This window comes from Antechinus flavipes, chromosome 3, assembly GCF_016432865.1.
Source record: "Antechinus flavipes isolate AdamAnt ecotype Samford, QLD, Australia chromosome 3, AdamAnt_v2, whole genome shotgun sequence".
NCBI lineage: Eukaryota > Metazoa > Chordata > Mammalia > Dasyuromorphia > Dasyuridae > Antechinus > Antechinus flavipes.
In genome coordinates this window covers 621,603,203-621,619,685 of record NC_067400.1, presented here as the reverse complement: position 1 = coordinate 621,619,685, position 16,483 = coordinate 621,603,203, and the positions used below count along the sequence as shown (strand labels likewise).

At 43.4% G+C, this 16,483-nt stretch overlaps 1 protein-coding gene across 3 annotated transcripts; it reads left to right on the top strand.

Annotated features, from left to right (window-relative positions):
- The first annotated feature begins 1,277 nt into the window (after positions 1–1,277).
- On the top strand, positions 1,278–10,402 carry LOC127556460 (T-cell-interacting, activating receptor on myeloid cells protein 1-like). Of its 3 annotated transcripts, XM_051989627.1 has the most exons (12): positions 1,278–1,390; positions 1,617–1,652; positions 1,851–2,123; positions 5,390–5,689; positions 6,099–6,128; positions 6,581–6,610; positions 7,059–7,088; positions 7,285–7,377; positions 7,540–7,567; positions 7,689–7,756; positions 7,839–7,876; positions 8,041–10,402. In XM_051989627.1, exons 1-12 carry the CDS (start codon positions 1,357–1,359, stop codon positions 8,170–8,172), a joined length of 1,092 nt encoding a protein of 363 aa, XP_051845587.1. In that variant the 5' UTR covers positions 1,278–1,356; the 3' UTR covers positions 8,173–10,402. The 3 variants fall into 3 exon arrangements, with proteins under 3 accessions (XP_051845587.1, XP_051845588.1, XP_051845589.1); XM_051989628.1 differs by lacking the exon at positions 6,099–6,128; XM_051989629.1 differs by lacking the exon at positions 6,581–6,610.
- The last annotated feature ends 6,081 nt before the right edge of the window (positions 10,403–16,483 follow it).

Below are 16,483 nucleotides of genomic sequence, written 5' to 3'. Positions count from 1 at the left end.
GAGACCAACGTTGCCACATTTAGTTTAGTTTAATTCAATTGGTTTAATTACTAAATGCTTAACTGAGGTGCAAGGTTATGCTGGGGACAAGCTCAGTCAGATCTGAAGACTGATGCAAGGAATAAAAAGGAGTTTTCTCCTGTATCCACCTCAGGCAACCCGCAAATGGAATCTGGAAACAGCTTCTCTGTTGGCAATTCAGGTACTTATCGCTTTGTTTGAATCTTTTAAAATGTGTGAATTGGGGGCAGCTGGGTGGGGCAGTGGGTAAAGCACCAGCCCTGAAGTCAGGAGGACCCGAGTTCTAATCTGGCCTGATACTTAACCCATCCTACCTGGGTGACTCTGGGAAGGTCACTGAACCTTAATTGCCTCAGCAAAAAATAAAATGACATAAAATAAAATAAACCGTGTGGATTGCAAACACTCGATGGGAGTGTACCACCCACCCCCCTCTCCCCTCTCCCTTCTGCCGGATAATTTAATGAAAAAGTGATTTCATTTCTGAATTTTGTTTTCAGTCAGTGGTCTCTTGGAGGCCATTGTCTCCATCCTACTTTTCTACTTTGCCTCATACTGTTTTTTGGTCTTCACAGAGACCATCTATAGATCACAGTGTAGCTTCTTTTCACTCCTTTCCAACTTCCAGTCTCCTGTCCTTCAACATAGAGGCAAAGATTCACTGAGGTATCTGAGGCATTGCAAAGAGTCTGCAGTGTCAGAGGGGAGGGGGAATGGGGAGTCAGGCCCAGGGCAGATTTGGGGACTTTAAATTCCAAGCAGAGGAATTCCTATTTCAACTTAAAGGCAATGGGAGCCACTGAAGCTTCTTGAGTCCTCTTCATCTTCTTCCTCTCGCCTGCCTTCCAGCTCTTTGGTGCCCCAGAAGCTTGGCCGTGTCCTGACCGTGATGGTCCCCTCGTCCCCCCTTCAGTACGGGGCACCCTCCATTCCCTCTGCCCTGAGTGGGGGTGGGGGGTGGGAACTGCCCAGGCTTCCTACTCTCCCAGCCCTGCCACCATCAGTCTCTGAGAAGGGCGAGGGGGCCTCAAGGAGAGATCAAGGGAGGCCATGAAGAAGGTGAAAAAGCATGCTTCTGGTGGAGTAGGAAAAGGGGAAAAGGGGGAGGGGACAAGGGTATGGAAGGGGAAAAGGGGGCGGATGCACCCCAGAAGGGACCTATTGCCCTCTCCCACCATCTTCACTGGACAGATCATGGACCCGAGGGCTGTGGGCGTGGCCGACAGTTGTAACCACATCCTGTGTCTTGGATCACGGGGGCCACAGGGCCCAGAGGCTGCCCTGCTTCCTCCTTGTCCTGTGGCCGGATAGCTCAGCTCGGGCTGAGGGGCCAGCATGTCCCCCACGGTCGCCTCTCTGCTCTGCCTTGGTGAGCGCCAGGGCCCCAGGCTGGGCTGGAGGGGGAAGCTAAGGGGGTCCCTGGTCAGGGGATACTGAGGCTGGGGAGAAGCTACTGGCCATCAGAGCGCTGGTACCTTTCTTTTCTTCCTGGCTTGACCCAGGATGAGGTATTTGGGTGGGAAAGGGGCACAGGGGCATAAGCACAGGGGCTGGCCCCGGGGGCAGGATGACCCGTAACCTCTCCTCTCCTCCAGGGCTGTGCCTGGGCCAGAAGATCCCATCTGCAGAGGGTGAGTCCCTCCTCTCTCAGTGCCCCTGCCATCCTTCCAGCTCAGGAGAGACCCTACCTCCAAGGCAGCCGATGCTGGGGAGGGGGCGGGGAGGGAGCATGTCCTGGGCTCCTCTTCTGGGCTGAGGGGGGTGGATCTGGGTGGGCTGGAGCCCAGGAGGGCAGGACTGCCGAAATCCAGGGTCCGATTCCCTTCCAGGGGAGCTCTTCCGATCTTCCATTAGGGCTGTGCCCGGCTCTGTGGTCTCCCTGGGAGCAGGAGTAAGCCTCTATTGTCAGGGCCCACAGGGAAACAACAGTTTTCAGCTTTGGAAGGATGAAAACTTCATACTTCAGATAAATACCAGCAGAGGGGAGGCTGAGTTCCCCTTACGAGTTGAAGGAACTAATGCCATCGGCCACTACCGCTGTCGCTACTGGCAGGGGCCCCACTGGTCAGAGTTCAGTGCCCCTCTGCAGCTGCTGGTGACAGGTAAGGAGGAGGCAGACCCGGCTCTGGTGGGAAGGGGCTGGGTCTGAGAACTGGGCCCCAGGACCCTCTCTGGGATGTCATTCCCCTCCCCCCAGCTCTATTTACCCTGGTTAGCCAGAAAGGGCACCCTGGGGTCCCCTTGCTCCTGACTTTCCTGGCTTGGAGAAGAAGCAGAGCCCCATGGCTGAGCCCCAGGGCCTTCTCTGAGATGAGGATTTATCTCCCCCCCGCCCCCCCCCCCCCGGTCTTGCGGACCTACATTTCTGGCAAAGATGCCCCTCCCGGGCCTTTGGTCAAGTCTCACTGGAACCCTGGACAGTTCTTAAGTGTGTGCCCTATCCTGTGCTGAAAATGGGATAAGAATAATTCCCACTCTCTGAGGGTCCACATAATCTGGTGGGAGGAGACAGCCCCTGTAGGATGCAGGTGGCCACGGTGGGGACTGCAATTATAGAGGAGTAGATGAACATGTTCCCTGTAGGAGAAAGGGCAGAGCTGATTGGATTCTAGATTCAGAACTGAAAGATGTGTAACATGGGGCTGGGAGAGGGACGTCATCATCTGTATCATCAAGACATGTGGTAAGAAGATAACTAGGATGGAAGATAACACGTGGCTGGAGCCAGTTTCACTCTACTAGGCCACTAGAGGCACTCAGAAACCAACAAAATGAGGCCTTAGGACAAGAATACGAGAGTGGGAATAATTCCGTCCTCCAAGGAATTCTCTTGGGCTTAGTGGTGTAAGGTGGCTGTCCGAAGACTGTGGGGACATAAGAAAAGCAGAGTCAAGGATGACGCTGAGATCCTGAGGTTGGGTGATGGGCAGGAAGTCGGTGACCTTAAAAATAGAGAAGTTAAGGAGAATAGCTGCATTTAGGGGAGACGCAATGAACATCTGACAGCAAGGAGCTGAACTAGGAAGGAGCTGTAGTTATAAAGACAAGAGAGCTAATAATATCCAGGAGGTGGAAGTAGCCAATAGTGTTGCAATTGGAAAAGGTCAACAAAAATCAGAAATGGAAAAAGGGCATCCAACTTAGTAGTTAAGAAATCACGGCTGTGGTGTTCTCTTCTTTTGTATAATATAATTGTTCTCTGTGGGCAGGTTTCTTGGGGAGGTTTTCTGGAGGCAGCCTTACTTTCAGTTCAGAGTAATAATCACTCCAAATGCAGCCGGGTGTTAAAAGTTCAAATCTTTTATTGTCTCCTTCAATATATCCCGGTTAGTTTTCTTAGCTGTCTATCTCCTCCTTGCTTCCGAGAGCTCTTGCAGCTTGTCTTTTAGCTCTTCCAGCTTCTATCTCTAGCTCAACTCTGACTTGTGGCTTCTCAATCTCCAACTGATGCTCCCCTCTCAATCTTTTCAACTGAACTCTCCTGACTGAGCTCAGCTGTTTTTATGCTCTTTTAGAGGTGTAAACTCAAAGATTGACTCCTCCTCTGAGAGTGTGGGATTATGGGTTTCTGACTCTATGGCCAGAGGGAGTGACAGGACCAAGCAAATGGTTTTAATAATAGTAGAGTCATCTTGGCACATTTATGGGTAATAGGTAAAGAATCAGGAGATGGGATTCTATATTAGAGAGGGAATGAGGTGATTGTGAGTGCAACCCTTTGAAGGACACAGGAGTGGATTAGAATCATAGACTCCATTGTCTTAACTTTTTTCCCTAAGGCAATTGGAGTTAAGTGAGTTGCCCTAGGTCACTCAGTTAGGAAGTATTAAGTGTCTGAGACTAAATCTGAACTCAGGTCCTGACTTTTTCAGGGTTGGTGCTCTATCCATTGCACCACCTATCTGCCCCTTCATTTAAGTCTTTAAAAGACCGAAGCAGAATCTATTATGCTTCAGCTGAAGTAAAAAAACAAAACAAAACAAAACAAAACAACAACAACAAAAAAACCCAGGGGTTGTGATCCTGATCTCAGATGAAACAAGAGTTAAAATAGATCTAATAAAAAGAGACAAGGAAGAAAACGACATCTTACTAAAAGGTACCATAGATAATGCAGTAATAGCAATACTAAACATATATGCTCCAAGTTGTATAGCACCCAGATTCCTAGAAGAGAAGTTGAGAGATGCATGGACAAATAGACAGCAAAACTATCCTAGTGAGGGGATCTCAACTTCCCCCTATCAGAACTAGATAAATTGAATCACAGAATGAACAAGAAAGAAGTTAAGTAAGTTATTTTACTCTGTAAAGTAAAAAGAATTTTAGATAAGTTAGGTATGATAGACTTTTAGAGAAAATTGAATGAAGATAGAAAGAAATATACTTTTGTCTCGGTGGTACTTAGAACTTACAAGAAATTGACCATTTATTAGGGCATAAAAACCTCACAATCAAATGCAGAAAGGCAGACATTTTTCTGATCATGATGCAATAAAAATTACATGTAGGATTATGGAAAAATAGTTATATTTAATGAGGGTTTTTAAGAATGGGGGAGATGTGGTCATCTTTGTGATCAAGGAAGCAGCCAGCAGATAGCAAGAGATTAGAGATTAGTGAATGAGTGGGGATGCTGGAGGGGAAGATCTGAGGAAGACAGGGTATCCTTTGTGCATGTAGAAGCATTAGCTTTGGCAAAGAGAGGTGGGCTGCCTTTTGATGTGAGAACGGGTGCTTGCTTTTTTCATGATTCCTTTTGATCTTTCTTCTATTTACTTCTCTATATGTGAATGTTTCCTAATTTTTAAAAATTGTGAATTTAACTATCACCAAAAAAGACCATTTCCATATACAAAATAGAAAAGGATGAGAACTATGTAGCTCCACTATATACAGTTTTTTAAAAAAGAAGTCTAATATAAATTCAACATTGAATTAGCAATTTTTTTTGCTCTTATTTTCTGCCAAACATCATTTTCAGTTCTGACTTCAAAGTGCTTCCAATCCATTAGGGAGAGGCAAGGCATGACTCACAAAAATGAATGTAAAGTAACTTGGGGAGGGGAGAAGAGACACTGGTAACTACTTGCTCTTGTAGGAGGGGATAACAAGTAGGGCAACAAGAAGCTCTAAGAGTAAGGACTGGAGAGAGAAAGCATTGAAAACCCAAGGGACAATCAGGGCAAGAGATAGGAGAAATGTTGAGTGTGATAAAAGTCAGGTAGGTTCATTTGATGGTGGTAGAGAATGGAAGCGAGTAAGGAAAGCCTGGTGGTGTGGAAAGGGAGTCCAAGATGGACCTTTACAATCTCAGTCCTTCTCAGATCCACCTCAGATGCCTAATTATGATCCTTTCCCTTCCCAGGATTTTTCTCTAAACCATCTTTTCTGGTCCGACCGGGCACCTTGGTAGCCACAGGGGAGACAGTGACCCTCACCTGCCAGATTTCACTACCAAGTGGCATTCAAAAATTGACCTTCTTCCTGCTGAAGGCTGGGGTACCCGACCCCTTACAGTCTCAGAGCACAAAGGGGCATGTGGCCAACTTTACTCTCCCATCTGTGAAGGCTGAGGATGCTGGGAACTACAGCTGCATTTACTCAGAGGAGGAGGGCAGGAGGAGAGCCTCAGTTCCCAGTGAGCTCCTAAGACTGGAGGTGACAGGTGAGAGGAGACGCCTGAAAATGCATCCGCTACTTTCCCCATATTTAAGGCTTTGGGGATCATAGATAATAATGATGCTGTTAATAGCTGACATTTCTATAGTGCCGACCAGGCCGCGTGCTTTCCAAATACCCTCTCAGGTTATCCTCATGACAATCCCGGGAAATGGGTGCTATTAATACCCCCATTTTATAGCTGGGAAAACTGGGGCAAACAGAACTTAAGCGACTTGCCCAAGACCACACAGGTAGTAAGTGAGGCTGGATTTGAATTCAGGTCTTCCTGCCACCAGACCCCACCCACTACACCGAGCCCCCTGGCTGCCCGATGGGTGGAAAGGAAAGGAGGGTGCAGGGATTTAACCCCAGGTATCCCCACCCAGCTGTACAATTCTCTCATTGGTTTTCAGATGAAAAGGACACACATCCTAAAAGAGAAGGTAAGAAGGAGAGAGAGTGAGGTCTTAAGACTGGAGGTGACAGGGGAGAGGACACACCTGGAAATGCATCTGCTTTTTTCCCCATGTTTAAGGCTTGGGGAGCATAGATAATAATGATGCTGTCAATAGCTGACATTTCTATAGTGCCGACCTGGCCGCGTGCTTTCCAAATACTCTCTCAGGTTATCCTCATGACAACCCTGGGGAGTGGGTGCTATTATTACCCCCATTTTATAGCTGGGAAAACTGGGGCAAATAGAACGTAAGTGACTTGCCCTAGTTCCCCCAGCTAGCTAAGTGACTGAGACTATTTGAAGTCAGGTCTTCCTGATACCAGACCCCACACTCCGTACACCGAGCTTCCCTAGCTTCCCAATGAGTGGAGAGGAGGGTGCAGGGATTTAACCCCAGGCATCCCCAGCCAGCTGTACTATTCTCTCATTGGTTTTCAGATGAAAAGGACACACATCCTAAAAGAGAAGGTAAGAAGGAGAGACAGTGAGATCTTAAGACTGGAGGTGACAGGGGAGAGGACACACCTGGAAATGCATCTGCTTCTTTCCCCATGTTTAAGGCTTTGGGGATCATAGATGATAATGATGCTGTTAATAGCTGACATTTCTATAGTGCCGACCAGGCCGCGTGCTTTCCAAATACCCTCTCAGGTTATCCTCATGACAACCCTGGGGAGTGGGTGCTATTATTACCCCCATTTTATAGCTGGGAAAATTGGGGCAAACAGAACTTAAGTGACTTGCCCTAGTTCCCCCAGTAGTTAAGTGACTGAGACTATTTGAAGTCCTTCCTGATACCAGACCCCACACTCCGTACACCGAGCTTCCCTAGCTTCCCAATGAGTGGAAAGGAGGGTGCAGGGATTTAACCTCAGGCACCCCCACCCAGCTGTACAATTCTCTCATTGGTTTTCAGATGAAAAGAATGCACATTCTCAAGAAAAAGGTAAGAAGGAGAGGCAGCCATGGCAGAGACAGGCGGCCACTTCTGCTCATCTCCCTGGGTTCAAGGGCATCCCTCGTTTCGGCTGGTGGAGGATGGGGATGCTGGATGGGGGGACAGCTTGGGGGTGTTTGGGGGATATAGTGGGGATCTACCTCTGGCACAGTGGAACCTGGGAATGGGTTCTCTTCTATTTTAGACTCCAGAACTATCATCATTGTTACTGTCAGCTGTGTCTCCTCCATCTTCATCCTCCTCTGTGTCCTTTTTTGCCACCGTCATACCCGACACAGTGAGTTTAGAGGGAGGATGAGACCTCAAGGTTTGGGGAAGGAAATGAGGCATTGGGGTGTTCGGGTCCCCCTCTATATGAAAAGATGGGATGAGATGGATTCTAGGAGCCTTTCTATTCTCACTCTTGTCCCTGTTTCTGTCCATCTGTTTCTCCTCACAGAAAGCTCACATGGAGGCACTCCCCAGAGGTAAGGATGCCCAGTTCTGTTCCCATTTGTCCGACCAACTTCCCAGATACTCCTCCCCATTGCTCATCGATTCTGGCTGGGAGAGGGTAGTGAATCCCGGTTTCTCCTTGTGTCTCCATAGCCCTTCCAACAGCACGGGTATCTCTCAGTCTGTCGGCCTCACCTCCCTCCCTACAGAGAAGATAATATGTAAGTGGGGCAGCAAAAGGGGATGGGGCTCGGGAATGTTTGGAGGGCTCAGGGACTTATGGTACCCCCTTCCCTATTCTAGATGAAGATGTATCCAAGGGGAGACAGATAGAGATGCAGGTGAGTCCTTCCTCTCCTCTCCTCAGAGAAGCTTCTATCTCTCCTGTGACTCCCTTCAAATGCTGTCCCCTATTTTCATCCCTTCTTGTTCCCTGTCCCCCACTTCTTCCCTGTCTCTTCTGGACGGCATTCACTGACCCCCCACTGGGACATCTTTCCTTCAGGCCTCAGAATCTGAAGATCCCCATGGAGTGACATACTCTCAACTGAACACAGCTGCCCTCACTGAGGGACAGAGAGTCCCGACTTCCACAGTCCCAGAGCCTTGCATTTATTCCACTGTGGCTTTGCCTTGAGGGAGGATTAGAGAGGCCCATCACCCCAAAAAGGGACTGGAGCTTCGGAGGAAGAGAAGATCAAAGAGGGATGAGGGAAAGAAGTGAATTGGGAATTCAAACACCTGAATTGGAGTAAAAAGCTCTGGAAATGGATTCTCAAGCCAAAATCCCTCCCTCTTTGACCCCACTGCCCCCAGGGGGAACATCGGACACACGGGCCACATGCATCCCTCAGGTCCCATGGCACCTGGCCTGTGGCACCTTCTGTTTATACCAATTCTGACTAGGTTTTCTGCTGACTAGATCAGAACTTCTTAAAACTTTTTCTACTTGTGACCTTGTTTTGCCAAGAAATTTTAACATGACCTCAGGTTTATAGGTACATGAAATAGGTCTACAAGCCAAGCATTCACTGATAAGAAATTGTCATTTTGTGACCCCATATTCAGTTATTCAGACCCCCATATGTGGGGCTGCAAACCACAGTTTAAAAATCTGGGGACCAGATGACCTTTGCGGTCCCTCCTAATTCTGATTAAACTTTGAGTTGTGAAATACGTCACGTTGGCAGCTAAAGCATCGTTAACACAAATGATTATTCAGTGAATGAGCATCCTTTTTTTTAATCCTTGTGATGCTGTCATTGAATAATGAATAAATGTTCTGGGGGCCAGTGGGAAAAACACGCTTTGATGCGCTCCAGTCTAGGAAGCAGCTGATGAGGGAGAAGGTCCAAAGGGGATCAGTCCATTCCACACCTTCCTCCTATGGGCCACACAGAGGGAGTTTCCTCAGGAACAGCCCCATGTCTCAGCAGTCAATCATCTTTGATACTCCCAAATCCAATGAAGTCTAAACAGTGACTTCCTGTTATTGTAGCTAGGGGTTATGCTTCCCCCTTCAACCATGTTTAAAAAAAGGAACAGCGGTTTCCTGCTCTTGTGGTCCAATTTGTAGAACTGGCTGTTACTCTATTTTCTAGTGTTCTGGGCCAGCTCTCCTTGTCTTCCTTCCCCTTGCCCTTTCTGTCATTTCATTTTTACTATTGCATCCCCCATTGTTAGCTAGCTAAAGAGAACGTGGTTGTTGTTCTGTCATGTCTGAGTCTTGGTGAGTCTTCTTGGCAAAGATTTTGGAGTGTTCCTTCTCCAGCTTATTTTACAGATGAGAAAACTGAGACAAACAGGATAAAATGACTTGTTCAGGGTCATGCAGGTAGGAAGTCTGAAACTGGATTAGAACTCATGGAGATGAGCTGTCCTAGATCGAAGCCCAGTGCTCTATCTACTATGTCATCTAGCTACCCTAAACTTTGCTTACTGACCTTAATTGATGTGATTCTTTATTTGGGTGACAGAAGTTAGGGAGCAAAAAGAGAGGCTGGATAATGTGGGAGATTGCTATGAGAGAGGGTCAAAGGCTAGGAGGACCCTTTAATCTCCCTCTCTCCCTCCCCCTCTTTCTTTTTCTCTCTCTTCCTCTCTCCTCTTCCTCCCGCCCCCCCCCCCCCAATGTAACTGGATTTGTAGGAAGCAGAAAGCAAGCTTGCTCAGTGGGAACATGGAGAGTGAAAGGAAAGCTTTGCTTGGGAGGCTCTGGTTAGGCTACATCTGAAATACTGGGTTCAGGTTTGGGCACCCCACTCCAGGAAAAGAATCGGGCAGCTGGTAAGCTTACAAAGTTAGGGCCAGAATGTTGAAGGGCCATTGGGAACTAGTGGAAAAACTTGGGGATGTGTAGACTGGAGAAGACATTCCTTGGAGGAGTTTCACACAAGCATCTTAAGTTATTTGAAATTATAATCATTTATTTGCCTTTAATTAAGCTTCTCCAGGGTGCCAGGACCTGGGCTGAATGATGGGGGACACAGAGACAAATGACAGCTGTCTTTGCCCTCTAAGAGCTCCTACTATATTGGGAGAAAAAACACGCTGATAAGTACTGTGCATAGTAATGGCGGAAGGCACTCAAAACTCAGGGTGTCAGAGAAATATCTTGCATTTGATGAGAGTATACTGTACAAAGTGTCCGGCTCTTGACTGACTCCCAAAAGCAGCAGCATGTATTAAGAGGCAGAGATAAGGGAGGAGGAGTGGAGCCTATAAAAGGGCATGGATACATTAGATTAAATGTCACACACAGGGAGAAACCAGTAAGCATTACAGCAAAAAGTGTGTGAAGAGGAGAGTGTGTAACTAACTATTCTGGACAGACAAATTGAAGACAGATAATAAAAGATTTTCCATGAGAGAGGAGTTTGCATTTTATCTTAAAATTTTTTATTTTCCCCCAATTGCCTGTAAAAACAATTTTTAACATTGATTTAAAAAAATCTGGGTTTGAAACCCTCTCCCTTCTTCTCTCCTTCCTTCCCGAGAAAATGAACAATTTGATATCCATGGTTATCCACGGGCAATCATGCAAAACAACTTTCCATAATAGTCATATTGTGAAAGGAAACACAGATTTTAAAAAGCCCACATTAAAATAAAGGGAAAAGTAGTGTGCTTCATCTGAATTCAGATTCCATTTCTTTCTCTGGATACGGATAGCGTTTCTCAAAATGATGCCTTTGGAATTATCTTGGATCATGATATCGTTATGAATTGTTAAGTCATTCCTCCCAGTTCAACTCTGCCTCTGATCATCATTACTGTGTATAATGTCATCCTGGTTCTGTTCATTTCACTTTGCATCTGTTCATAGAAGTCTACCCAGGCTTTTCTGTTTTGTTGCTGTCATCCCTGTAAATCCTGCTTATTATTTTCTTATAGCACAATACTCTTCCATCATAATCATATTCCACAACTTGTTCAGCCATTTCCCAATTGATGAGTATCCTTGAAATTTCCAATTCTTTGCCACTGCAAAAGGAGCTGCTATAAATATTTTTGGGTACATATAGATCTTTTTTCCCTTTTTTGTGGGAGCAATATTTTTGGGTACAGATCTAGTAGTGGGTAGTCATAGTTTTATAGCCATTTGAGCACAGTTCCAAATTGCTCTCCAGAACAATTGCATCAGTTCATATCTCTATCAACAGTGCTTTAGTGTCCCAGTTTTCCCACATTCCCTGCAACATTTGCCATTTTTCTTTTGTCATATTTACCAATCATAGTATGAGGTGGCACCTTAGAGCTGTTTTAATTTGCATTTCTTCAAGCCATTCTCCAATTGATAAATGGTCAAAGGATATGAACAGACAATTTTCAGAGGATGAAATTGAAACTATTACCACTCATATGAAAGAGTGTTCCAAATCATTATTGATCAGAGAAATGCAAATTAAGACAACTCTGAGATACCACTACACACCTGTCAGATTGGCTAAGATGACAGAAAAAATAATGATGAATGTTGGAGGGGATGCGGGAAAACTGGGACACTAATGCATTGTTGGTGGAGTTGTGAACGAACCCTACCATTCTGGAGAGCAATCTGGAATTATGCCCAAAAAATTATCAAATTGTGCATACCCTTTGATCCAGCAGTGTTTCTATTGGGCTTATATCCCAAAGAAATACTAAAGAAGGGAAAGGGACCTGTATGTGCCAAAATGTTTGTAGCAGCCCTATTTGTAGTGACTAGAAACTGGAAAATGAATGGATGCCCATCCATTGGAGAATGGCTGGGTAAATTGTGGTATATGAATGTTATGGAATATTATTGTTCTGTAAGAAATGACCAGCAGGATGAATACAGAGAGGACTGGCGAGACTTACATGAACTGATGCTAAGTGAAATGAGCAGAACCAGGAGATCATTATACACTTCGACAACGATATTGTATGAGGACATATTTTGATGGAAGTGGATTTCTTTGACAAAGAGACCTAACTAAGTTTCAATTGATAAATGACGGACATAAGCAGCTACACCCAAAGAACGAACACTGGGAAACAAATGTGAACTATCTGCATTTTAGTTTTTCTTCCCGGGTTATCTATACCTTCTGAATCCAATTCTCCCTATGCAACAAGAGAACTGTTCGGTTCTGCAAACATATATTGTATCTAGGATATACTGCAACATATCCAACATATAAAGGACTGCTTGCCATCTAGGGGAGGGGGTGGAGGGAGGGAGGGGGAAAAAATCGGAAAAGAAACGAGTGCAAGGAATAATGTTGTCATTATAAAGTAATCATTAAATAAAAAAATAAAAAAAATAATTTGCATTTCTCTAATCAATAGTGATTTAGAACATTTTATTTAACTATAAAAACTTTTATTTCTTCATCAGAAGACTGTCTATTGATATCCTTTTATATTTATTTATTGTAATATTTGCCTAGTGTATGCTCTTAAATTTGACTCAGTTCTTTATATATTTGAAAAATAAGCCTCTATCAGAGTATTTATGTAAATTTTTCCTCTCAGTTTTTAGTTTTTCTTCTAATCTTGACTGCATTGGTTTTGTTTGTGCAAAAGCCTTTCAATTTAATGTGATCAAAATTATCCATTTAAAATTCGAGGCCAAGAGGGTGAGTTAAGAATCAGCAATCTAATGCTAAATCATTGCTGATTTTATTTTATTTGTTTTATTATAGCTTTTTATTTATAAGATATATGCATGGGTAATTTTTCAGCATTGACAATTGCAAAACTTTTTGTTCCAACTTTTACCCTCCTTCCCCCCACCTGCTCCCCCAGATGGCAGGTTGACCAATATATGTTAAATATGTTAAAGTATAAGTTAAACACAATATATGTATACATTCCAAACAGTTGTTTTGCTGCACAAGAAGAATTGGACTTTGTGAAAGAAATAACAGTTGCAGGCAGGCAAAAATAGAGGAACTGGGAATTCTATGTAATGGTTCATATCCATCTCCCAGAGTTCTTTCGCTGGGTGTCGCTGGTTCAGTTCATTACTGCTCTATTGGAACTGATTTGGTTCATCTCATTGCTGGAGAGGGCCACGTCCATCAGAATTGATCATCATACAGTATTGTTGTTGAAGTATAGAATGATCTCCTGGTCCTGCTCATTTCACTCAGCACCAGTTCATGTAAGTCTCTCCAGGCCTTTCTGAAATCATCCTGCTGGTCATTTTTTACATAACAATAATATCCCATAACCTTCATATACAGCAATTTACTCAGCCATTCTCCAATTGATGGGCATCAATTCAATTTCCAGTTTCTAGCCATTACAAAGAGATCAGCAATGATTTTAAATGCTGCCCTTGCTAGGAATGGGGAAGGTGGGAGAAGAGATGTACTTAGAATGGAGGACAATAACATCTGTTTGGGGAGCCACTGGCTTTTATTGAGTAGGGGGAGTGACGCGGTCAGGTGTGGACGTTAGCAAAATCCCTCTGGTGGTTGAATGGAGGGTGGATTGGAGGGAGGAGGTAGCTGAGTCAGACAGACCCTCCCCAACCAGTGGTCCAGGTGTGCATCAGGGTGGAGAGTCAGAGCAGAGAAAGGGGCATAGGTGAGAGATGTTGTAAAGGGGCACTCAATAGGACTTTTCAAAAGGGTCGATAGGTGCCCTTGATGAAGGCAAGTAGTCTGGTCCAGGTGAACAGCACTCTGGTTCTGAAGGAACTGATGAATTGTATCGCTGAGCCATAGAAGTGAGAGAGATGCTACAAGATTGCATAAAGGCAGATGTTATCCTGATTTTCCAAAGATGAGGGGAAATAGAGTCTCTGAGCTCTAGGCTCTTAATTGTCGCTGAGGCTGTTCAGTCATTTCAGTTGTGCCCAACTCTTCGTGACTCCATTTGGGATTTTCTTGGGAAAGATACCAGAGTGGTCAGCCTTTCCCTCCTCCAGCTCATTCTCCAGGCAAAAAACTGAGGCAAACAGGGTGGGACTTGCCCAGGATCGCACAGCTAGGGAGTGTCTGAGGTCAACATGAACTCTGGTCTTTTTAACTCCAGGTCTAGCACTAGGTATGCAAGGGTACCACCTAGCCCCTACACTTTGATTTCTGGGAAAATTCTAGGAGGGATTCTAAAGAGATGGCTGGGGAATTTTGAGAAAGAGGAGCCAGCCTGGCTTCCTCATGTGTCACATCAGAACAGCTTATTTCCTTTTTTTTTTTTTTTTACTTAGTTGCTAAGCAAATCATTGTCCATGCCTAATATGGGAATGTGATTTACATGATTGCACATATAGAATCTATGTCAACTTGCATGTCATCTTGGGGTGAGGGGGAGGTAAGGAAAAATGAGACAATTTGGAACTCAAAATTTAAAAAAATGAATGTTAAAAATGGTCTTTACATGTAATTTGGAAAAATTGAAATCTTATTTAATGCAATAAATAAATAAATAGATCATTGTCTGGATATAACTGCTCAGTTTCCTTAATCCAATATCAATTCCTGTCTCTGCTCCCTTTCCGGTCTGGTTGCACTTGAGTGCCCCCATCTCATTGTGGGCTCTGTGGCTGAGAATTTTAGAATGATGATCAACATGAATTATCTTCCTGTATCCCACACCCAGTGAACATTTAATCAGCAGATTTTTTCTTGAATTCCAAATGTCCCATTCTTTTGACTGGTTCTCTGTTAGCAATCTCCTGGACATTCTGGAATTGTTCTCCTCCTCAAGGTAACTCTGAATGGGGATCCTCTTCAGTAGAGTTGACTGACTAATTTTATATATTTTACAGATGATTAGGAGTTCTTTTTATAACCTATTCTAAAATGTATCTCAAAGCAATTTTAATAAATACTCTTAAATTTTGCTTCTCTAACAATCCCTTAAACTCAGATCACACTTTATGGTTCTAAAATGATCAATAATAGAGTTATGAGAAAATCATTAATAACCTATAGTTTTCTTTAACTTTCAAAGTTTTTAAATACCCTTGCTTTTTTCAAACTCTGGAATTGATATAAATGTGCTAAATAAAATCATGCTATAAGAAGAATTTTTAAAATGATGTTTACGAGGCAGCTAGGCAAAGCCGTGAATTGAGTACTGGCCCTGAAGTCCAGAGGACCTGAGTTTAAATGTGACCTCAGACACTTAACACTTCCTAGCTGTGTGACCCTGGACATGTCACTTAAACCCATTTGCCTCTGGGAAAATTTTTTTTCAATTCAATGTTTTTTCTTTTAGAATTACAATGTATTCTGATTTTTTTTTTTTTAGTATTTCGAATTTTTTTTCTTAGGAAGAGTAGAGGCTTTTAAGGATCTTAGCCTTATATGAAATAGCAAACTTTTTGTGTGAAGATGACATCTAATACACATTGCATTTACTTATATGTATAAATTTCATTCATATATAATTAAAAAAAAAAACCATTCTGGGATGGGATGAGCAAGCAAACTAAGTATTTAATTCCAAATTGTATACAATGTTTTGAGTATATATCAAATGAGTTGCCTGTTAGTAAGACATGTTTGTATTTCAGGACATTATCTACAAAGAGATATTAATTCACATTAGATAACAGACCTAAGTAAAACTGACTTTTCTTCTGAGTAACATAAGGTATTCCATAAGTTACTCCTCTAGGAAAACTGATTTCCCTCAAATTATTTTCTTCATGAGTAAACTGGAAAAGTTTCTGTTTTCAACTTAAACTAAGTCATTGATTTATACTTTGGTCTGACTAACTTGATATTTTTAGAAATTTCAAGAACCATATTTTATGCAGGAATACATGACTATGAACAGGTAATTTACAAATCTCAGTATGGAAATGATTATCTCAGATTGAAAAGCATAAAATCTTCACTTTCTTTATCTTCAACCAATGTAGAAGTGAGAAAATGTAGCATCGATAAGATACAGTGTTTCATATCATATCAACAAGTTACAATATGTCATATCATATCAACTTTATCTCAGCAAAAGATATTTGTATGAATATCAAGAACAGACATGATTATAACAGCATCAATATTAGTCCACCAGTCCTAAGTCCAAGGACCCAAAATGATTTAGCATATGTAGAATTAGATAAAGCACCTCAGATCCAAGTGATTTCAAATAAGGTTAGAAAAGCATCCAAGTATATGACAGGATACCTCATCCAGACTCAAATATAACCAGGTGAAAAACTAAGTCAGGAGGTATTAATTTGGCCTTCTCCAGTTCTCCCTTCCAACGTTTTTCACGTGGACAGAGATCCACCGGCCTCATTCCCGTTAAGCTGGATATTTTTCTTGAACTCATGAAACGTTAGTTCAAGGACACACAAAAAAATCGGAAAACAAAACTCAGACAATTTGATTATATTCTCCTGAGTTTATTTTGTCACATAGCAAGGCTCACTCTTCATGGGTAGACTTGGATATAGTTATTATCAATTCTCTCGTATCATTGCAACAAATTGGCTAACAAGTAAAAGTCATCAGACCTTC